General features: G+C 41.4%; 1 protein-coding gene across 3 annotated transcripts in view; it reads left to right on the top strand.

Annotated features, from left to right (window-relative positions):
• The window catches only part of plppr5b (phospholipid phosphatase related 5b), a 126,200-nt gene that overhangs the window by 85,167 nt on the left and 16,013 nt on the right, over positions 1-25,020 (top strand). For 2 of the 3 annotated variants that reach the window (XM_085362580.1, XM_085362579.1), the window contains 2 exons: positions 14,873-15,049; positions 18,584-18,718. In XM_085362580.1, the coding sequence (XP_085218706.1) occupies positions 14,873-15,049; positions 18,584-18,718 (312 nt within the window). Of the gene's footprint in view, positions 1-14,872; positions 15,050-18,583; positions 18,846-25,020 lie in introns of those variants that run through there. The other variant, XM_085362578.1, reaches the window with a different exon arrangement.

Genomic DNA, 25,020 nt, shown 5'->3' with positions numbered 1-25,020 from the left:
CAGTGCTGAAGAGAAACCTGGGGTTGTTCTTATTTTCTTCAATCAGTGATGAATAGTAAGATGTTCTGGCTTTGCGGAGGGCTTTCTTATAAAGCAGCAAACTATTTCTCCAGGCTAAATGATGATCCTCTAAATTTGTGACACGCCATTTCCTCTCGAGCCGATGAGTTATCTCAGTGGGCATTTTGACAGTTATACCAGGGAGTCAAGTACTTCTGATTTGAGGCCTCATTTTTCACAGGAACTAAAGTATCCAGAGTCGTACATAGTGAGGAGGTAAAATTATTAAGATGACTGACTTCTGTGGGAGTAGGCTGTGATGCATCAGTGAATGACATTTCACCACTTGTAATTTTTTATGAAATATATTTCATATATTATCTTCAGTGTAGGCCTTGCCATCATGTTTATATTCTTAATGTGAAATAAGCATGAACCACACTGGCTAACTGCTCTGTTCTTGCAGCCAGTTTCCATCTTCAAAGTCGGACACTTCACACTTGTCCAATAAAAACAAGGCGTAACTTTTCTTGACTTTCTTGACGCTTCTCATAACTAATTGTTGCAAAGATCCGTATTAACATTAACAGTCTCCAATTGATCTAAAGCCAAAATACTTTGACTTGAATGACAAAAAAATACAGTCATTGTACCCCAAATATCAGTTATTTAGGCTTCAATTAAATTTTAACAAACTAAAAATGTTAGTTTAATAACATTTAAAATACTAGGTATACCAAAGAATACTCTCAGACAGATTGTTTACAAGGCAACAATGTAAAATACTAATTCACAGAGGAACAAGCTAGTCACACAATGTTGTCTTCCATACCACTGACTACAACTGATTGCACATTCTTAACACCAGAAGGTGGCACTGTGGTTTACAACACCTCTCAAACATTTTCATCCTCTCACGCGGAGAGCAGAACACAAACTGTCTTTCAGCTAAAGGTACACAGCCTAACAATCTTGTTTTTATAGGGTCATGGTCTCGTAGCAGTAGATACATCACATACCCATGAAACATAGCAGTTTACCCCAGTAAAAGTAAAGCGAATTAGAAGATAGAAGATTTTTCACCTCATCTCTGTAAAATGATGCTGTTAAAAATGTCTCTAGCTGATAGTTTAGCAGTTGCTAGGCAACTGGAGCATTGAATTGAAGGCTGGACAATCCCATTTAACAGCCCCTTAGTTTGGGCCTTTGCAGTCTTCAGATCCTTTGAAGGATGCAGCAGGAATTGGGAAGCCACTACAGTAACTTAGTAACACAGAGACAAGACCTCAATACCCTCAAACTCGATAAAAAAAACGAACTAACTAAAAAAACACCACAACCACACACAAACTGTGTTAAGGTTCAAAAGCTGAACTAGCTCAACAGCATTATGAGAGAAAGCAAAACTCAGTGTCGCCCACAATCTCTACCATGTCAATCATAGCCACAAGCTTCAGCCTCATTCCCAGCAACCCTCTGTCCAGCCTTGCCCTCAGTTATCTCCATGATAACACCACTACACAAGCAAAATAAATATAGAAATAAATGTGAAAATAACCCCTAACCAGAAAATTAATTTAAAATAAACAGGGATTGAAACTAAACACTAAAACTCTGTATGCATTTCACCATTGTGGTGAAGGTTATAGTTTGTCACTTTCAGGCTCAGGTTGCTTAGGTAACGGTCTATGTATTTATCACCAGGTCATATGTAAATCACCTATAGTCCTCACTTTCATTGACAGTACCCCACCCACTTCCCGTCACCCATGTTTTTTTCCACACAGTCTTCGGAAGTCGTGGAACATCATTCTCTTTCTATGGTCTTTCATCACTACATCACTGTCTATCACTTCCAGTACGTATGTAGATTAAGACTCAAAATTACCAATGGGAATTAATTCAATTTATTTAAACAGCACCAAATCACAAAAACAGTCACCCAAAGGCACATTATATTGTAAGGTAGACCCTATAATAATACATACAGAGAAAACCCAACAATCATATGACCCCCCATGAGCAGCACTTTGGCGACAGTGGGAAGGAAAAACTCGCTTTTAACAGGAAGAAACCTCCGGCAGAACCAGGCTCAGGGAGGGGCGGGGCCATCTGCTGTGATTGGTTGGGGTGAGAGAAGGAAGACAGGATAAAAGATATGTTGTGGAAGAGAGACAGAGATTAATAACAGGTATGATTCAATGCAGAGAGGTCTGTTAATACATAGTGAGTGAATAAGAAACACTCAATGCATCATGGGAATCCCCCAATTCAATTCAATTTTATTTATATAGCGCCAAATCACAACATAAGTCGCCTCAAGGCGCTTCATAGATACAGAGAAAAAAACCCAACAATCATATGACCCCCTATGAGCAAGCACTTTGGCAACAGTGGGAAGGAAAAACTCCCTTTTAACAGGAAGAAACCTCCGGCAGAACCAGGCTCAGGAAGGGGCGGCCATCTGCTGCAACCGGTTGGGGTGAGAGAAGGAAGACAGGATAAAAGACATGCTGTGGAAGAGAGACAGAGGTTAATAACAGATATGATTCAATGCAGAGAGGTCTGTTAATACATAGTGAGTGAGAAAGGTGACTGGAAAGGAAAAACTCAATGCATCATGGGAATCCCCCGGCAGCCTATGTCTATTGCAGCATAGCTAAGGGAGGATCCAGGGTCACCTGGTCCAGCCCTAACTATATGCTTTAGCAAACAGGAAAATTTGAAGCCTAATCTTGAAAGTAGAGATAGTGTCTGTCTCCTGAATCCAAACTGGAAGCTGGTTCGACAGAAGAGGGGCCTGAAAACTGAAGGCTCTGCCTCCCATTCTACTTTTAAATACTCTAGGAACAACAAGTAGGCGTGCAGAGCGAGAGCGAAGTGCTCTAATAGGGTGATATGGTACTACAAGGTCATTGAGATAAGATGGGGCCTGATTATTTAAGACCTTGTATGTGAGGAGCAGGATTTTGAATTCAATTCTGGATTTAACAGGAAGCCAATGAAGGGAAGCCAAAACAGGAGAAATATGCTCTCTCTTTCTAGTCCCTGTCAGGACTCTTGCTGCAGCATTTTGGATTAGCTGAAGGCTTTTCAGTGAGTTTTTTGGACATCCTGATAATAATGAATTACAGTAGTGCAGCCTGGAAGTAATAAATGCATGAACTACTTTTTCAGCGTCACTCTGAGACAGGATATTTCTAATTTTAGAGATGTTGCGCAAATGGAAGAAAGCAGTCTTACATATTTGTTTGATATGTGCATTGAAGGACATGTCCTGGTCAAAAATGACTCCAAGGTTCCTCACAGCGTTACTGGAGGCCAAGGTAATGCCATCCAGAGTAAGGATCTGGTTAGATACCATATTTCTAAGCTTTTCAGGGCCGAGTACAATAACCTCAGTTTTATCTGAATTAATAAGCATGAAGTTAGCAGCCATCCAGGTCTTTATGTCTTTAAGACATTCCTGCAGTTTAACTCATTGGTGTGTGTTATCTGGCTTCATGGACAGATAGAGCTGGGTGTCATCTGCATAGCAGTGAAAATGTATGCTATGTCTTCTAATGATACTGCCTAAGGGAAGCATGTATAATGTAAACAGAATTGGTCCTAGCACTGAACCCTGTGGAACTCCATAATTAACCTCAGTGTGTGAAGAGGACTCTCCATTTACATGAACAAACTGGAGTCTATTAGATAGATATGATACAAACCACTGCAGCACAGTACCTGTAATACCTACAGCATGTTCTAATCGCTCTAATAGGATATTATGGTCGACAGTATCGAACGCTGCACTGAGGTCTAGCAGGACAAGCACAGAGATGAGTCCACTGTCAGAGGCCATAAGAAGATCATTTGTAACCTTCACTAAAGCTGTTTCTGTGCTGTGATGAGCTCTGAAACCTGACTGAAACTCTTCAAATAAACCTCTGCAGATGATCTGTTAGCTGTTTGACAACTACTCTTTCAAGGATTTTTGATATGAAAGGAAGGTTGGAGATTGGCCTATAATTAGCTAAGACTGCTGGGTCTAGAGATGCTTTTTGAGTAAAGGTTTAACTACAGCCAGCTTGAAGGCCTGTGGTACATAGCTGATCATTAGAGATAGGTTGATCATATTTAAGATCGAAGAATTAATTAATGGCAGGACTTCTTTGAGCAGTTTTGTAGGAATGGGGTCTAAAAGACACGTTGATGGCTTGGAGGAAGTAATTATTGAAGTTAACTCAGAAAGATCAATTGGAGAAAAAGAGTCTAACTTAACATCAATGGTACTAAGAGTAGCTGTAGATAATATTACATCTGTGGGATGATTACTTGTAATTTTTTCTCTAATGATAAAAATTTTATTTGTGAAGAAGTTCATGAATTCATTACTAGTTAACGTTAAAGGGATGGTTGGCTCAAAAGAGCTCTGACTTTTTGTCAGCCTGGCTACAGTGCTGAAGAGAAACCTGGGGTTGTTCTTATTTTCTTCAATCAGTGATGAATAGTAAGATGTTCTGGCTTTGCGGAGGGCTTTCTTATAAAGCAGCAAACTATTTCTCCAGGCTAAATGATGATCCTCTAAATTTGTGACACGCCATTTCCTCTCCAGATTACGAGTCATCTGCTTTAGGGTACGTGTTTGAGAATTATACCACGGAGTCAAATACTTCTGATTAGAGACCTTAGTTTTCACAGGAGCTACAGTATCCAGAGTCGTACGTAGTGAGGAGGTGAAATTATTAACAGGATAATCGACCTCTGTTGGGGTAGCGTTCAGATAGCTGCTCTGCTCTATGTTGGTACAGGGCATTGAAGATGATAACAGTGGGTGGATTATATTCTTAAACTTAGTTACAGCGCTTTCAGAAAGACATCTACTGTGATAAAGTCTACTCTCCACTGCTGTGTAATCAATTATTGTAAATGTAAATGTTATCAGGAAATGATCAGACAGGAGAGGGTTTTCAGGAAACACTGTTAAATGTTCAGTTTCTATGGCATATGATAAAACAAGATCTAGAGTGTGATTAAAGTGGTGGGTGGGTTTTTTTTACATTTTGAGAGGAGTGGACAAGGCTAAGCATCAGGCTTTCAAATGAATTAAAAGTCTGTCTGGGTCTTTGGTTGATTTATAGGCTGGTGTGAGAAATTGCTGCCATACCGCCCCCTCGGCCTGTGCTTCGAGATTTCTGGTAGTTAGAATGACTCGGGGGTGTTGATTCATTTAAACTAACATAATCATCCTGCTGCAACCAGGTTTCTGTAAGGCAGAGTAAATCAATTTGTTGATCAATTATTAAGTCATGTACTAACAGAGACTTGGAGGAGAGAGACCTAATATTTAATAATAATCCACATCCACATGATAAGAATTCAGCGATTCCAATTCCATTATCTATTTCACTTTTTTATTCTCACTGGGTTCTCATAAGTTTTGAAGTCATTACTCAAAAAAAGTAATTATTACACATATTACACAAAACACTTTTCTTAAAAGTAATGCGTTACGTTACTTAAGTACTCCCGGGAGAAAGTAATGTTACACTAGTTGTAACATTACTTTCATAATACTCTGTCTCATAATAATAATCTCAATAACACGAATCCCTATCCTAATGAGGACTCTCTGATGAGCTCTTAGTATTTAGGTATGAACACAAAGCGCTATACAAATACAGGCCATTTACCATTTAACACAAAGATCATTAAGAACAAAAAAGTGAACATTTAAAAAAAAAAACAACAACAACTAATAACAAAAGAGAACATCAAATAAACATGAGATCAAAGTCCCCAAAAGCCCCAAAACAAACAAAGAAAAAAACAAGTCTAAATCCCGGGTCCAAGACCCAGGACAGTGACACGTGCACTGCTTACGCAATTCTCCAACTAAAGTCTTAATGATTCTGCTGTTGAACTAGATCAAATGAACCCATTTCATTTCGTACCATGCAAACATGTTTCCTTTTTCTTCCACCTTCACCTTTCTGCATTCCACCATTTCAAGAAGAGTTTGGATTATTTATTTCTTAACTTGATATACATAGGGCTGGGTTTTGATTATCGATTTATCGATTAAAATCTATTCTAGCTTGGATAACGTGATATCCGTTCATTACAATCTTGAATAGATTTTTTAATATACATTTATTTTGCCTGAAACACCAGAATCTCAGGTTAAACCTCACAAAATTTCAACAACCAGCAAACAGCTAAAACAGTAAATGAGAGCAGGAACACGGATTCTGCACAAAGATGTAAACACAAAGCGCGGACCCGCCGACGGATCAGAATCAGTGAGATGTGACTTTCTCAACGACGGCACGGACACGGTCGGGGCTGAAAGCCAATAGCTCACTGATTCTGATGCGTCGGCGGGTCCGCGCTTTGTGTTTACGCCCTTTTTTTGCTGCTTCTAAAGCTGTTAGTTTTATCTCTCTCCAAACAATATTGACTGAATCAGCAGCAAAAGAAGATCCAAACTAAGCTTCACATAAACATCGTCATGGACTCACTCTGACTTTTACTGTTTTGCTTCCACCACAATAAAATCACACTTCATGCACAGCTCTCTCTCTCTCCTTCTGTGTACTTCAAGAACAGTTTCCTGTCTAAAAATCTGTTTTCTGCATTATTCGCTTGCTTGTTACGCACAAGTCTACTGTTGTTTACAGGCTGTCGGCCGCTGTTTTTTTTCCTTTTACTTACTTCCGAAAAGAAAACGTAATTTCTGCTGTTCAATAGGCTTCTAAACAAATTTAAACTTTTTAAAATTATGCAAAATTGCAAAACGCTCAGCTGTGTCTCTAATCAAACTTCTGTAACTTAGCGCTGCTTCACTTCAGCAGCATCAGGTTATGTTCATATGTTGATTAATGGTTTTCTTTTGTTTTTGATCTACTGCAGAAAATTTTTATAAATCCCAGGCCAGGAAAATCGGCTTCATGTTTTTCTGTGTTTTATCCTCAGTTACTTTGACACAAAGGCATCTGCTGTGATGCTCACACTTTTGATAAAGTCTCACAAGTGTCAGCTTTCGTTTTTATAGATATAAAAATATGGAAATGTACTGATGCATGATCTGAATTATAATATTTCTGACTGTCTGAGGCAAAAAGAAGACATTGGTCCATACACCTGAAAGTCCTGAAAACACATTGTGAATTCTGTCTCGAGTCTACGGATGTATCCGTGTATTTCCACGGTGCTGCGCTGAGCGAACAGCTCCTGAAGCATTTGAAGTGTTGGAATGTGGAAATTTCAACATTGCTTGAAAAAACTGCCAGCTAGCAACGTCCCTCTCACTGGTAGGCTAAGTTATTTTTAGCCAATTGCAAGCTGAATCTGGTAGTCGGGGTTGTTAGCTAACATACCATCATTAAGAAGCAGTATAATTAATGTGTATGCGAGCTAATTTGCGATGTGCACCGCTGGCCTGGCCATTTATTTTTTAATGCACCTTCTCAGTGTCACGATCCTGGGTCTTATGACCCAGTGTTTTGAGTTTTAGTTCTTTTGATGTTTATAGTATGTTTAAGCTTATTAGGTTTCCTATGTTCATTTGCTTATTAGCTCCCCCTTGTGTTTTCAACCCCTGTGAAGTCTCCCTTGCCCTTCGTGTGTTTCATGTCTGTTGTCTTATGTTGTCATGTCTGCCTCTCATGTTTCCTGTTTTATTTTGAAGAGATCTCGTGTTTTTATATTATGGATTATGTTTTGAGTCCTTTGTTGTACTGTTTCTTGTTTCCCTAGATTTCAGTTATGGTTATCATAGGTTTAGTTCTTTGGCTTTGTAATATGGCTTCCCTGTGTTCAATGTTGTGTCTACTGTGACCTTTTGTACCATGTTTCTGGTCCCTATGTTCTGTCTTCTCAGTTGCTGTTAAGTTTGCATGTTTAGAGTTCAGTCTGTGTGTTTCCTGCTTTACTTTGAAGGTCCATGTCACATGTCAGTGTCTCTAGTTTTGCTTCCCTTGTCTCGTCCAGCCTGATTTCTCCCAGCTGTGCTCTCCTTCTGTGTCTCATTCCCTCGTTATCCCTCTGTGTATTTAAGCCCTGTGTTTCTCTTTGTCAGTGTCGTAGTCTCCCTCATGGCTGCGTTTCCCTGTGTGTCAGTTTATCCATGCCCCAGTTTAGTTTTGTTATATTTTTGTGCCATTCTGCAATAAAGCAGCTTTTTGAGTTTTATTCCTGCGTGGTAAGTTTTGTGTTTGGGTCCTTCTCCTGCCTGTACACAGCCGAAACATGACACTCAGATTAATTCACTGCGTGTCGTGCCCAGGGCTGGACTGGGACAAAACATCGGCCCGGGCATTTTGACTAGAGACCGGCCCCCCAGGTATTAAAGCCATAAAGCCTTTGAATGAAAACAAACGCTGTGGTGACAGTGATGTACAGTCTTGTTGGTATATGTATGATTTCTATATATATTACATCAGATAAAAACTTTGGTTGTAAGATTCAGATAATTATTTATTAAAACCTAGACATTTTAAATGAGAATAAGAAAGTATGTCTTTGTGCCCCCCCTCTCCCTGTTAATGCCCTACCTGGCCCCCTGGCTAAACTTTGCTAGACCCGCCCCTGCACAGTTACCAGCTGTCAGCTACTTAGAAAAGGATCCTGGTGTTATTTGTCTCTCAGAAACAGTTCATAACTTCCCTTCAACTCATTCATGTCACCTAAAAGGTAAACCTGTTTCTCCATCACCTGTTCAGCTCTGATGATCCAGTAAGGACATCTCCTGGTTTCATCTTCATGTTTCCCTCTCACCAGATAACCAAACCAACATCATGACCAGCAGCTTTACAGCTGTGGCTCCAGCAAACATCAGCTGATACTAGAAATTAATATTAAATAAATTCTAACAACAGCTGATCAAGCTTAAACGTGCTGCTGTTGTTTAGCGCGACCTGCACTGTTTTCCTCTTTCTGGCGCAAAGTGGGCGATAAACAAACAAGAGAGACGATCAGCTGATCACTGATCAGTTTCATGATTGAAGAAGAAACTGGAGAGGGAGGGAGAGAGAATGAGAGGAGAAGCAGCTGACAGCGTAACGACAGAATAACTCCAGCTTTGTGTCTTTTTCCATTGTAGCTGAAGTCCGAGACAAACTATGTTCCTTTTCAGCTCAATACGAAATGCGTAATATTTTCTCTGAACGCGGGACGATTCCGCTTTTTACGGGACGGTTGGCAACTCTACGAACTACCCAATCAATCAACTACCCAATATTGAATCAATGTTGAACGCTGACATTGATTCGACGCCAAATTTTCAAACACTGTTAATGTTGAAACAGTGTCAGATTCTGATATTGAATCACTGCACCCTTGGTTACTATTGCAACAACAATAACGTCATGATTAAAAATCAGTACTTAACAGGTATTTGTATCAATACTAAACGGCTGCAAATTACAATCAATACTTAAACCTGCAAAAAAGACATGTGTATGATCCACAAATAGGAAACCATTATATGCTGATGTCCATAATAATATCCATATAATATGAAGCATCTGGCATTATGTAATAATAAAAAAAATGACAGACATCTCTGTATCAATAACAAAGTAATTTATTATATTTAAAAAAGCTTCTTTGTTACATGTATTGGTTACAGGACACTTTTTTTTTAAGCTTACTCTGGGATCGAGCTGGATATCAGGCATTCTGCACCACCCCCCCCACCCCCCCCAACCTGCTGAGTCAGGTCATCTAGGACACAAACAAACAAAAAGAAGAAGAACAATAGGCCAAGTTAGATCTTAAATATGAATAACCTCTTGTCAATTGTCTTCAGCAGGGAGAAAGCATCTAAACTACTAGGCTGATTAATATGAAAGTCACAAGGCAGAAATCAGCAGACTGCTGCCTCACTTTGATTCTCAAAGAGCCATTAGCTGAAAGGCTCAAAGCCTAATTTTCTAGAGATCAAATGAATAAACCAAACTATTTGCAGTGAAATGCATTTCTATTCCTATTTATTGGATCTTCCAACGATAGCCTGCTGTTGTATATTCAAGCAGAACATACAGGAGAAGGCCATTTTTATGCAGTTTAACCGAATTTGATAATCTCTAAAGTTCTGGGTTACAAATTTCCCAGAACCTTTAAGAACTTACCATTGCTTTATTCACCTCCGGTCATTGCAGTTCATCTCATCTATGTTAAAAGGCTAATCCAGAGGCAATACCCCAGCATCAACAGGTTCAGTGCTGCAGGATTAACCAAAGGCTCTGAACTCTTCACGGAGGGTCCCGACTTCTCTGATCAGCTCTGTTATCATGATTATACGTTTTTGGAAGGCTGAATCTGTTCAAAAGAACAATAACACAAAGAATACTGGCTTGTGATAAACTGGATAAGCATTGTGATGAGAAAAACAACTATATCCATAAGTGATGGCTTCACATTTTGCATTCAGGTTTAAGTAGTTCAATCTGTTAAAACTGTTTACAATTTAGCCTTTTAACATACAAATGAAATCCTATATAAAATCTCAAAGTAGAATATTTTAGAATTTGCCTCAGACTCTCTGGAATCTAAAAAAGCTAAATATGATATTTAATAGCATAAATTAGTGTTTTGAAGTTAAGATTACAATGAAATTGTGATGCAGCTCATTGTTTCAAAGCATACCGTCGTTAGAGAAGGCACTGAACGCAGACTACAGGGAGTGCAGAATTATTAGGCAAATGAGTGTTTTGTCCACATCATCCTCTTCATGCATGTTGTCTTACTCCAAGCTGTATAGGCTCGAAAGCCTACTACCAATTAAGCATATTAGGTGATGTGCATCTCTGTAATGAGAAGGGGTGTGGTCTAATGACATCAACACCATATATCAGGTGTGCATAATTATTAGGCAACGTCCTTTCCTTTGGCAAAATGGGTCAAAAGAAGGACTTGACAGGCTCAGAAAAGTCAAAAATAGTGAGATATCTTGCAGAGGGATGCAGCAGTCTCAAAATTGCAAAGCTTCTGAAGCGTGATCATCGAACAATCAAGCGTTTCATTCAAAATAGTCAACAGGGTCGCAAGAAGCGTGTGGAAAAACCAAGGCGCAAAATAACTGCCCATGAACTGAGAAAAGTCAAGCGTGCAGCTGCCAAGATGCCACTTGCCACCAGTTTGGCCATATTTCAGAGCTGCAACATCACTGGAGTGCCCAAAAGCACAAGGTGTGCAATACTCAGAGACATGGCCAAGGTAAGAAAGGCTGAAAGACGACCACCACTGAACAAGACACACAAGCTGAAACGTCAAGACTGGGCCAAGAAATATCTCAAGACTGGTTTTATGGACTGATGACATGAGAGTGAGTCTTGATGGGCCAGATGGATGGGCCCGTGGCTGGATTGGTAAAGGGCAGAGAGCTCCAGTCCAACTCAGACGCCAGCAAGGTGGAGGTGGAGTACTGGTTTGGGCTGGTATCATCAAAGATGAGCTTGTGGGGCCTTTTCGGGTTGAGGATGGAGTCAAGCTCAACTCCCAGTCCTACTGCCAGTTTCTGGAAGACACCTTCTTCAAGCAGTGGTACAGGAAGAAGTCTGCATCCTTCAAGAAAAACATGATTTTCATGCAGGACAATGCTCCATCACACGCGTCCAAGTACTCCACAGCGTGGCTGGCAAGAAAGGGTATAAAAGAAGAAAAACTAATGACATGGCCTCCTTGTTCACCTGATCTGAACCCCATTGAGAACCTGTGGTCCATCATCAAATGTGAGATTTACAAGGAGGGAAAACAGTACACCTCTCTGAACAGTGTCTGGGAGGCTGTGGTTGCTGCTGCACGCAATGTTGATGGTGAACAGATCAAAACACTGACAGAATCCATGGATGGCAGGCTTTTGAGTGTCCTTGCAAAGAAAGGTGGCTATATTGGTCGCTGATTTGTTTTAGTTTTGTTTTTGAATGTCAGAAATGTATATTTGTGAATGTGGAGATGTTATATTGGTTTCACTGGTAAAAATAAATAATTGAAATGGGTATATATTTGTTTTTTGTTAAGTTGCCTAATAATTATGCACAGTAATAGTCACCTGCACACAGATATCCCCCTAAAATAGCTAAAACTAAAAACAAACTAAAGACTACTTCCAAGAACATTCAGCTTTGATATTAATGAGTTTTTTGGGTTCATTGAGAACATGGTTGTTGTTCAATAATAAAATTATTCCTCAAAAATACAACTTGCCTGATAATTCTGCACTCCCTGTATTTGCTGGGGAGGTTGCATAGCTGTGTAGGTTGGCGAAAGGAGCCGGTAGCTGGCCAAGGCATCAGGATGTTTACTAGTAGTGGGTTGGGGGGCAGACTGCAGAGTGGTGGAGGCTGTTTAGAAAAAAAACATAAAATTAAAGATTACATACAACTCGTCTACAAAGGTTCCTGTTCTCACACACACATATATACACACACACACACACACTAAACATTACATTATTACGTGGTACTTTCACACATGGTGCCTGGGGAAACCTTTATTTTGGAGGTTGCTCATCATCAGAGTCTGTAACTGACTCTGATGATGAGCAACCTCCAAAATAAAAGGTTTGAAAGGTCTGAAAGAAAACAAAACAAAACATTAGTATTGAACTGCATTGTGTTTTTTGCTTATTTTGCCTTAAGTTATAGTAAAATTTACAACATCACACAAAAATGGTTAAAAACTGACAATAATTTGAAGACACTGATCTGAATTGAGAAAATGGAAAAAAAAAAGCACAATGTCAATAAAAAGAGGAAAAACATGATATTCTAGATAAGTTCCAGGTAGGGTATGACATGAAAATGTTTTCTTTGTTCAGCGTTGGTATTTATGCTTTGAAATTTATGTGAAATTTATGCTTTTCTCCTTCTGTTTAAGTCAGCTTTAGTAATATCATACATACGTCAACCTTCAAATAACGAATAACTAAAAATAAACATCAGTTCAATGTCTCCTTGCTATCTGGGTAACCTTATGAATAAAATAAAGTTCACTATCAGTAACATCATAGCACCACCCAGCTGTATAGAAACTCCGTCATGCTAGCTAGTACGGAGTACGAGTTATTGTAACTGACTGTAAAAAGTCAGCACAACGAAAATAAACTCCACCTAAACTTGGTTTATATCTGACCCAGATAGACTGCAGGTCATAACTTCTTACCTGAAGTTCAGTTCACCTGACACTCGGACCTCGGGTGTCTCCTCCTCCTGCCTCCCCCTCCTGCCTCCCCTTCCCTCATCCACCTGCTGGCCTCTGTGGAAGCTCCGCCATAGCCACCACCAAACAACTGACTTATTTTTACACATCTGCCAACGTCTGGCCAATCCATCACCTTTCATTGTTTATACTGTTAGTAAAAAAAAAAAAAAAAAAAATCATCGGCCCATAAAAACGAAAAATCACCATCGGCCCACCAGGCAAATGCCCAGCTATGGTCTTGCCATCACTGCCATCAGTTAACCCTTCGTGTGCCAGCTGTGGCACGTGTGCCCAGGGTTGCTGACCCCTGAGTTACACTATGAAGCAAGGCAAGTCTGAGGGGGTCCAACCCTGTACTAATGAAGTGGTAGAGAGTACAGAGGGCCTGGTGGCGCCAGTGTCCGGCAGCCTCGCCTCTGTCAATGCGCCCCAGGGTGGCTGCCATCACCAGTGTGTGAATGTGTGTGTGAATGGGTGGATGACTGGTTGTGTAAAGCGCTTTGGGGTCCTTAGGGACTAGTAAAGCGCTATACAAATACAGGCCATTTACCATTTACATATCTGTACATAGCATTTTATGTTTGGGGGGCTATGTGGGGCTGCATGGCATCAACGCATTAGCGTGGTTAGCTCGTTAGCGCCGTGCAGCCCCTCGCACAGGGTGATCTGCGGTAATTGGCTAATGGAGATTTGCCGCGTTAATGCGATTATGGCGTGAACCTAATTTTAACGAGATTAACGCTGACAGCACTAACATAAGCATAAAAGTGTACTGAACAATCACACAAAAGCTGCCTTGGCTGGTTGTCGACCTAGCTTTCAAAGAAGATCCAGGATGGCAGTAAATAACAGGATGGATGCAAACAGCTCGTGATTCACTTTCAACTTCCATCCATCCATTCTTCATTTTGAGCAAATATTTACCTACAGACAACTTTAAAAGTAAAGAATCTGATTTAGTATGCTTTTTATTAAGTTTGTTTTCAAATACTGACAGAAATATAAACTTTTTTGTTCTGTAGTTTCTTTGTTGTAAATAAATCTCATGGAAAGCCTGTTTATTTCCCCTTAATGGTGCTACATCTGTCAGAAAAAATGCATTTGTAGGTTTTAAATAAATTATGTTGTTTGTGCCCATGAAAAACTTGCCAAATCTTCTGTGGCAATGCCAAACACCTGATACTGCTATTGACTCGTTTTGAGTTTCTCCTAGCCAACTTGCCATAAATCCTGATTGAAGAATAGGATGCCACGTGAGTGTTTCTTCCACATACTACTCAGGCTTTTGTTTGTTAAATGGATAGATTGTTAAATTGCCAGTATGACTTGTTTCTTCAGACTTCAATCAGCTAATCCAATAAACAACATCAAACAAGAGTCAGTAACAGAATAAGCTGTTTGGCATTGGCAGATTTGGCAAGTTTTTCATGGGTGCAGCACACATACTCAACCACCCACTAAGAGGAAATATACAGGCTTTCCCACAAGTATGCTTTACTGTGAAAAAAAAGTTCTTACAAGAAAGAAATGATCAACCAAATACAAACTTCCGTACTTTTTGTTCCATGTTTAGCTGCATTTTGGGATAATATAGAATGGAGTGAAGCCAGTGATGTTACAAGACATTTCTGATGATTTAATGCTTGCTTCTCTCTGTCCTTGTATGTCTCTTTCCCTGCAGATGTATGTGACGTATACCGTGCAGGCAAAAGGCACTCGTCTGGCTAAGCCAGTGTTGTCTCTCGGGCTAATGTGTCTGGCCTTCCTCACTGGTTTGAACCGTGTGGCTGAATACCGCAACCACTGGTCAGATGTCATCGCTGGCTTTATCATTGGCACTGCCATTGCCACTTTCCTGGTGAGACTCATACCCAAAGCTCATGTGTACTGTAAACTGATTGAAATAACTGATTTAAGAAAGTTTTTTATTACTCCTCAGCCATAAAAGGCTGATTGGAGTTTGTGAATGCAATAAAAATAAATAACTAGTCTGTCAAATGGAATAAAGTCTGTTCCTTCAAATATATTTAATTCCTTTACAACTCCAATCTGGAAAGTTAAACATATTAGTGTTTGTAGTATATCAGGGTTGTTTCAAATGGGTGTACATTTGTGTGGGATTAATGGAGACTCCGTCATTTTTAGAAACTTCCACCATGCTGTCAGAAAGGAGCTGATATATAACAAATTTCCCACATGTGGGACTTATAAAGGTTTATCTTACCTTAGGTTTCTCTTACATTGATGCTTTTAAAGCATACATGTTGTTTGATGCTTGAGCTAATGAATGGTAGGTCAGAAAGCCCACACACATGGACCAGTACCTCCTCTTTGACTCCCACCACCCTCTGGAACACTACCTTTCAGTAATCAGGACCCTACACCACCAGGCAGAACATGTTCCCTCTAAGCCTGAAGGGAAGAAGAAGAAGGAATGTAAAGGAAACTCTTAAAACATGCGGTTATCCTAACTGGGCTTTTATCAAGTCAGCAAAGAAGCATAGAAAAGAAGATCAGACACCAGTGAGGGAGGATAAGAAAGACAAACGCAACAACATTGTCATCCCCTATGTAGCCGGTGTATCAGAAAAAAGGAGAGTTTTCTCCAAGCACGAGGTACTCCGAGGTACATCAGACCCAGCAACACACTCAGACACAAACTGGTTCATCCCAAAGACAAAACTCCTAAACACAAACTTAACAACATAGTATATGCTGTGCAGTGCACTGAGGAATGCTCAGACCTCTACATTGGAGAGACCAAACAGCCACTTCACAAGCGCATGGCACAACATAGAAGAGCCACCTCCACGGGTAGACTCGGCAGTCCATCTGCATCTAAAGGTCAAAGGACACTCTTTCGAGGATGCCAATGTTCACATTTTGGACAGAGAGGACAGATGGTTTGAAAGAGGAGTGAAAGAAGCATCTATGTCCACTGTGAGCGACCATCTTTGAACAGAGACGGTGGTTTACGACACCAACTGTCTGCCATCATTGGCATCGTTGGGGAATAAGTGTGGAGAACAGCCGAACACAAGATCACCCTGGAGGAAAACTCCCCTCCAGCAATCCTGCCCCCTGGAAAATGGTTCAGGTCCTGGGGACACACCGCCACAGAACAGGGGTAATACCTGAGGCTCAGTGGAGACAGCAACCTGGGATGCAGGACTCTCTGAAGCAGGGAATGGAACTAGCATAGGCATGGTGGACCATTACTTTTCTTAAAAGATGCACAGAAAAGAAGACCAGACACCAACTGGGGAGGATCAGAAAGACGAACGCAACAACTATAGAATAGAATAGAATAGAATTCAACTTTATTGTCATTGCACATGCACAGGTACAGGGCAACGAAATGCAGTTTGCATCCATCCAGAAGTGCTTTAGTGATATAGATATATTACAATATATATTAGCAATAATATAGATATGTGAGTATATTACAGAAATGGGTCTATTATGGTATGTTATAATGTACACGGTATGAAGTATGTTGTGAATATTCTATAACTATAAGTATGTACAGGCTGTAGTGAGTACAAGCTATGTACAGGATATGAACAGGATATAAATATGAAAAACTATACAGAATATGAAATGAAATAAATAACTTTACAGAATCTGGGATATACAGCTATACAGAAATGGGAACTATGCAAGTTGTAAACAGTTGTAGGATTAAAGATTATCGAATGTACAGAATGATTATTTACACAGAGCTATACAGTAGTGCAGTTAAGATAAGTGAGGGTGTAGATAGTTTCTACAGAGGCTATATAAAGTGCTAGTGGTTGTGAGTGGTGGTTCAGTCCATGTTATTATTGTGTTTGAGGGTACAGTTGTCCATTGTGGGTGTGTGTATGTTCAGTCCATGAGTTTAACGTGGGTCAGATGTCAGGAGGCAGAGTTCAGGAGTCTGACAGCTGTGGGGAAGAAGCTGTTCCGGTACCTGGTGGTCTTAGTCCGGAGGCTCCTGTGGCGCCTCCCAGAGGGCAGGAGGGTGAAGAGTCCATGTGATGGGTGACTGGGGTCTTTGATGATTTTCCCAGCCCTTTTCAGACACCGCTTCCTGTAGATGTCTTTTATGGCAGGAAGTGGTGCTCCGGCGATGCGCTGGGCAGTTTTCACGACCCTCTGCAACGCCTTCCGGTCCGAGGAAGAGCAGTTCCCGTACCAGACTGTTATACAGTTGGTCAGGATGCTCTCGATGGTGCAGCGATAGAAGTTCACCAGGATGTCTGAGGACAGGTGGTTCTTCCTCAGAGTCCTCAAGAAGAAGAGGCGCTGGTGAGCCTTCTTGACCAGCTTGGAGCAGTTGGTTGTCCAGGTGAGATCCTCGGAGATGTGGACTCCCAGGAACTTGAAGCTGCTCACACGCTCCACAGCCGTCCCCTTAATGTGGATGGGTGGATGTGGGTCAGCATTCCTCCTGTAGTCCACGATGAGCTCCTTGGTCTTCTCGGTGTTAAGCAGCAGGTTGTTTCTGTCGCACCACTCAGCCAGACGATCCACCTCCTCCCTGTAGGCGGCCTCATCGTTGTCACTGATGAGGCCAATCACCGTGGTGTCATCTGCAAACTTAATGATGGTGTTGGAACCATCAGCAGGTCTGCAGTCGTGGGTGAAGAGGGAGTAGAGGAAAGGGCTCATCACACAGCCTTGTGGTACACCGGTGTTCATTGTGATGGTAGATGAGCAGCGGTTATCCAGCCGGACATGTTGGGGGCGGTTGGTCAGGAAGTCCAGTAACCATTTGCAGATGAGGGAACTGATACCCAGGTCTGTCAGTTTCCTGATGAGTTGTGAGGGGTGGATTGTATTGAATGCTGAACTGAAGTCTATAAACAGCATTCTGGCGTAGGTGTTGTTGTTGTTGTCCAGGTGTGAGAGGACAGAGTGCATTGCGATGGAGACTGCATCCTCTGTGCTCCTGTTCCGGCGGTATGCGAATTGGTGGGGGTCCAGGGTGGGGGGGAGACAGGATTTGAAGTGTGCTAGGACCAGTCGCTCTAAGCACTTAGTGATGATGGGGGTGAGTGCTACTGGGCGGTAATCATTGAGGCAAGATGGGTTGGAGTTTTTGGGTATCGGGACGATGGAGGTGGATTTGAAGCAGGCCGGTACCACAGCGTGGGCCAAGGACAGATTGAATATGTCTGTGAGCACTCCTGCAAGCTCCCCAGAACACGCTCTGAGAACACGCCCGGGGATGCCATCAGGGCCTGCAGCCTTGTGGACATTGATCCTGCTCAGCACCGCTCCTACATCGGTGGGGGAGAGAGTCATAGGTTGGTGGTCTGGCGTATATATTTTGTTGGTACTGTGTGTATGTGCCACATTGGCCATAGAACCATACTAATTTAAAGATGTGTTATATTTGCGCTTGTAGGTGGTGTGTGTGGTCCATAACTTCAAAGGGAAGTTACTACTGAGCGAGGAGTCACTAGTGGAGCAGCGGCCCAATATAGCCATGTTAAACATAGGCCAAGGGGAGAGTCCGCTGGAGAAGTACATCACCTCACAGGTTGGTACTGCCCAACAGAGCACACTGCTAAAATACTTCATCACAATTTCACACTTTAAGAAATTGAAGCTAGTTGTTTAAAAAAAGAAATAAGTTTATAAATCAATGGACAGGAATAAATGTTGGTGTCTTAGTTAAAGACTTGTGTGATCAAGAAATATTACCTCCGAAGTCAAACATCAGCCTCAAATGGGGAAAGGAGAAGTTTAATATGCTAAGGTAACCTTAAGAGTTGTAAAAACTGTCAAGACACAATGTTGGATTATACAAACGCTATAAAAATCTAAAGAGTTAGGCTGTGTGACTTTTAAAGATACCACTTAGATAAAGTCAGGAACTTAAATACAATCATATATGACACCCTGGGTAAATGCTGAACATCAAATCAAGCATGTGTGTTAGATTTTAAATACAGTGATAATGGGACTAGTGTCTTCAACCATCATTGGTAGAACGTTGGAATGTGTGCAAAAGCTGATGCATTTAAATCCACTGTATCTGATGTATGTATTAGTGTAGAAAACATATTTGACTCAGTCTGCATACCAAGCAAAAATACAAGTCATGTGGAGCATGATTCCAATGTTAGGACACTTTGATCTAACTTCTACTACAGTGTTCTGGATCGTACAGTGCCGTGAAAAGTCCCATAGCTGATCACACATGTTTCAGATCACCAAAGAAATGTATAATATTATACAAAGATAACACAGGTAAATGCAAAAAGCAGTTTGTACAACTGGCCTATATGAAAAAGCACCCCCCCCCCCCCCCCCCTAAAATTAATAACTGGTTGTGTCACTGATGCATATCAAGCAATTTTCACTTTTTCACGTAGAGTCTCATAGGCTTGCATACCTGAGCTTCTTTCCATGAATAAATCAATCATCATTTAAAAACATTTTGTATTTACAAAATGTATTTGCATTAAAATAATGCAAACAACATTCTGGCAGCAATGTTTCATCCTATATTGATCTGCCATTTCCATAAGAAATAAATTAATGAAGGAGACAGAATCTAAAAATCTCCACTGAAACTCAGACTGTTGATTTGGTACATCTGGTCTGCTTAATAAGAGTTAAATGTGACATGAGAGGAGTCATCTACAATCACTCTGCAGAGTAAATGCATCAAAGTATCAAATGAAAAACATGTTATGCTGCTAACAGTCAGTACACTGTAGTGCAACAGGTCACAGTCACCGATTGGGTGAATTCTGTGTGTGGGTTCGTGGTGCATCAGGCTGCACCAACTGACAGTAAATTTTAATCAGGATGACACAGCTCAAGTGGAAACTATTCCATGAAGTGTGTTACGGGAGCCATCAGAGGCTCTACAGGTTCCTCTTCCCTCTCCACAGTATGGACAACCTTGTGTCACCCCCACATGCAGCACATATACCATATTTCCCTGTCTGTCGTCCACACACCTCCATACATTGTCCCATCAACTTATTAAACCCTGGCCAATCTATTCCCAGAAACAGGGAAAGCGTTTGGGAGCTAGCAGCAGCCTCAATTCTGTGCTTTCTGCCCTTGTACTTCATTTCCACTGGTACTACAGGATATCAGTGAACATCCCCAATGTACACACTTAATATCCACCTACAAATGCCCCTACCAAAGACCCTCTGGGAACCAGGTTCTGTTGACTCAGGGATTGCCTTTACCACCTTGTATTCTTTCTTGAACGCTGGATATCTCTCCTGGATCAAGGGAAGATATCTGAGACCTGGAGACCTGCACCACCTGGCCATCCTGCATGAGCGGGCACTTATTTCCCTTCTACAGCCACACCACTAATCATACCTCACTGCCATGATGCCCATGTTGAAAATCCTGATTAACCATACATAAATGAGTAAAGTTGCGACATTACATAATACATAAGTTATTTCATGTAATGATTTTTGAAAACTATTTGCATCATCTCCGTTTATTGTTAACATGCGTACATCAGCAAATGCTAGCTGTATCAAGGGAACCACCAGGACTCCATCACATGACAGTTCAGAAAGTTTATTGAAGTGAGGATTGAAGCTCAACCCAAAGCATAAGAACTTAGTGATGTTTCCACGGGGCACATTTTTCCAAGGGTTCATTCTCTTAAGTATTGGCAGCCAAACCAAGATACCAGGAAAAGGTGAGTGATCACTAGCAGCTGTGTGGAGATAAAGGGCAGGAACGTGGGATGAGGCCCATCCCACCCAATGCAAACTAACAGACATCCATACATTCACACACACGCACTGAGGACTGAGGAACCATGGCATTTCCCCCTCCCAGTGAGAGCCTCCAGGCGACCCACCAATCCTATAATAAAAAAAATAACATTAAAGGGAAAACATGAAACATCATATAAAAAAAGTTCTCAGCAGTTAAATTGCTGCACCCTCCTCTGTGGTCAGGGGCTCCATGCTGGCTTCTGTCCACTTGCAGCTTATCCTCGACCGGCATTCTTTACTACATCATATCCTAATCCACAGCATGATCAGCACCTTTGGCTGGTGGTTATGCTTAGGTTGAATCTACTGGCAAAAGAGAATCAGCTGAGGTGTTTGGCAGAGTGGAGTTAGGCAAGGTTCATTTACTCAATCACAGCAATCAGTGAATGTTCTGCTCCTCTGTTCCCTAAAGGTTTGCAAACCCCAGGAATTGCTGAAGCTGTATCCTGTTTTGGGGGTACTTCTGAAATTCTGACTCCATGTTCAGACCATGGAAATCAAGAAAATCTGATTTATCCTCTTTTTTTTCTACAAAGAAGAAATCCAGCGGGCGGAGAATAGGGACGGATTATACGAGCAGCTAGTGAGTCTGTGGTACTTTCTCCAAAGCCTCTCGTTCATGTTTTATGAGACTGTACACACATCTTGAAAACAACAGAGCATCAGGAAGCAGATCAATAGAGCAGTCATATGGCCGGTATGGAGGGAGAGAGAGAAAGAGCTGTGTTTACTGAAAATGTCAGCTAGCCCATGATATACACCAGGGACAAAAGACAGATCAGGCAGGTAGACAGGCTAGGAACACAAACTAACTTTAAACAGTTTTGGTGACTACTGAGACTCCAGCCAGAGATACAATTATTGTTCCAATCTATATTTGGGCTATGAGTGCTAAGCCAAGAGCCTTCAAGAACCAGGGGAGTGCTAGGATCATTGAAAAGGAAGAGACTAATTTGGTAGAATGCTCTAGCTCTAACTTGGCACTTTTTTTACTCTACCTGAGCACTCGAAGCAACTTGCCCCATTCACTCATGCACTTCTTCATATGCTTTTTTGTTGTTGTTATAAATATGTGCTTTCTATCTAATATTTATGCTCCAATGGATGCAGCCAGGAAATGAACTACCAACCTTGTGATTACTAGATAACCTCTACTTCCTGAGCTACAGCCACTCCTTTTTTGAACATGATTGCCAGACAAAGCGAGACAGAGACTGATCAATAAAATTCTGTTCGGCGTCTCAGTCACCAAATTCTTGGACTAAATGGGTGCAATTGTTGACAACTAGTTTAGCAGGCACCAAAAGTCTTGGTAGGGAAGTGTCACTGTTTATTTTGCCCACCAGTATCCCAGCAGTTACTGACAGACAACACAGTGGACATCAAACAGGGCTATAGGGTTAAACCACTACCACACCTGGGGAAGTCTAACCACACATTACTGTTTTTGATCCTGGAATGTATCCCACTCATCAAAACTGCTACAAAAATAGCACAAAGACAGTCAAAACTTGGCCAGACGGAGCCTCTTAGCAGTTGTAGGAATGTTTCAGCAAGACATACTGGGATATTTTAGAACACCTGGACCTGGAAGTGTTTTGTGACAGTGTACTATGCTACATCAGCAACTGCATAGACATTGTCACAGAGGATAAACACATTTAAATCCATCCCAACCAGAAGCCCTGGATGATCTGGGAGGTCCAGAGCCTGTTGAAGGAGAGGAACACCGCCTTCAAGTCTGGTGACGCGGCTCTGTACATCAAAGCCTGTGCCAACCAGAAGAGAAGCATCCATGAGGCAAAGTCAGACTACAAGAAAAAGATTGAAGAACACATGGACAGCAATTAAAGCAAGCAGGTCTGGCAGAGGAACTGACCCTCTACTTTGTCCGGTTTGAGGTGGGATCATAAGAGGCAGCTGGATCCTATCCTGATACCATCAAAAGTCCCATTCTCACAGTGGAGGAGCACAATGTGAGGTGCACGCTGCATGCCGTCAAACCTCGGAAGGCAGCTGGATCTGACGGCATCTCACGTACTGAAGGACTGTACAGGCAAACTGGCTGGGGTCTTCGCGAGGATATTCAATCAGTCCCTCTGTTAGTCGGTTGTCCAACCCTGCTTGAAGTTGTCTGTCATCGTCCCTCTGGCCAAAAATCAAACCATCACCAGTTTCAATGACTACAGGCCAGTAGCTTTGACTCCTGTGGTGATGAAGTACTCATCAGGAACCACATTATGTTCTTCATTTCTACCACATTCAATCCATACCAATTTGCCTACAGAGATAATAGGTCTACTGATGTTACTGTGGCCACAGCTCTCCATGCTGTTCTGTCCCACTGGCCACACTCCACTTGCCTTTGGCCAATGAGACCACCTACAGGGATGAGGTGGAGCATCTGACAGTGTGGTGTAGAAAACACAACTTGTTCCTGTACACTGCAAAAACCAAGGGGCCTGTTGTGGACTTCCGCTTTTTGGGAGTCAACATCAGCGAGGATCTGATCTGGGAAATGCACACTGCTGAGGTAATGAAGAAGAGACTGCTTTCTGAGCATTCTCACAAAGAATAACATCCCTGAAAAATGGTGGGTGTCCTTCTATTGCTGCACAGTAGAAAGAATCCTGGCATTTTTTCCAGCTGCACAGTAGCACAGAAGAAAGAGCTCCACAGGGTTATCCAGATATTAGGGCTGCACGATTTTGCATAAAATGAGAATCACGATTTCTTGGCTTAGAATTGAGATCACGATTCTCTCACGATTTTCTTTTCCAGTATAAATATTTATTGCACTTATTAACTGCACATCAACTTCGTAACAGTTGAGACTGAACATAAAAACAATAAATAAACATAAAACAACAAATGTCTCACGTTTTGTTGTTGCTGCAAAATGTTGTACTGCTTGAAATTCCATCTCCACCGTTGCTCGACGCTGCGTGTATAGAGCAGGTAGTGCAACAATAGAAAAATAGTTGCGGGACGGCACTGTGTAGCGTTTGTCTGGGGTGTTGATCGTTTTCCTAAATCCCTCGTTTTGCACAGTGTTGATGGAGCCATATCTGTGGTCAGGTGATAAGTGATAGCCTCCGTGATGTCTTTGTGCCTGCGGGAGTTCGATGGGTATAGGGAAGCGCTGTATAAGGTTCCCGTTATTGATGTTTGGGTGGTTGACCGGGACGGATTTTCTCCTGTCACTTTCTCGTCATCCCTGACGTGCTCTCCGTTGTTTTTTCCCTGCTAATTTTAGCATCACACGGCACAGCTTCTGTATCACGTGGTATAAGGCTCCGCCCTTGTCATTTGTTGAGCAGGAAGAGTGAGCGCTTGTTTTCATGCAGATTACGTCCCGGATCAAAATGCGGTACAATCGTCGTCGTTTTTTTTTTTTTTTTAATCGTTGTCATTTGGAAATGAGATCGCACATAAGTATGAATCGAGATCGTGATTTTCTAACGATTAATCGTGCAGCCCTACCAGATATAGTCAGCCATCTTCTGCTCTCACTTGAAGAACTGCAGAGGTCTCAAGAACATTAATAAAATCCTTTATTAAAGAGACCCAACTTACCCTGGTCATGTACTGTTTGAACATCTACCTTTAGGAGGATACCTAGGTATTTAAAGAAAAATGCACCCTTAGAGAGCAAACGTTTCTTAGGAGGAAAGATGGCCAGAGGTTCTTGTAATCTTCAGGCAGCATTGCATTAAAAACAGGCATGATCCTGTTGTGGATATCACTGCATATCACTGCATTTCCAGAAATCATTGTCTATGGTTCGCTGTGCCATTCAAAGGTTAAAGCTCTGTCACACAAAGAAGAAGCCTTGTTCAAAAATGATGCTAATATTTTTTTATGGTAAATGTTCTATGTTTAATTGTGAAAAGAAGATAGGTTTATGTGATTTTAAAATTATTCTATTATTTGTATTTATATTTTGCACTTTTAAAAAAAGAGTTATGTACAGTGGGGCAAAAAAGTATTTAGTCAGCCACCGATTGTGCAAGTTCCCCCACTTAAAATGATGACAGAGGTCAGTAATTTGCACCAGAGGTACACTTCAACTGTG

Source organism: Diplotaxodon limnothrissa, linkage group LG9 (assembly GCF_057381915.1).
Source record: "Diplotaxodon limnothrissa isolate DT_005_m linkage group LG9, D_limnothrissa_male_GT1.1, whole genome shotgun sequence".
NCBI lineage: Eukaryota > Metazoa > Chordata > Actinopteri > Cichliformes > Cichlidae > Diplotaxodon > Diplotaxodon limnothrissa.
The sequence above is the reverse complement of the archived record's forward strand: the minus strand, read 5'-3'. Positions and strand labels throughout refer to the sequence as shown.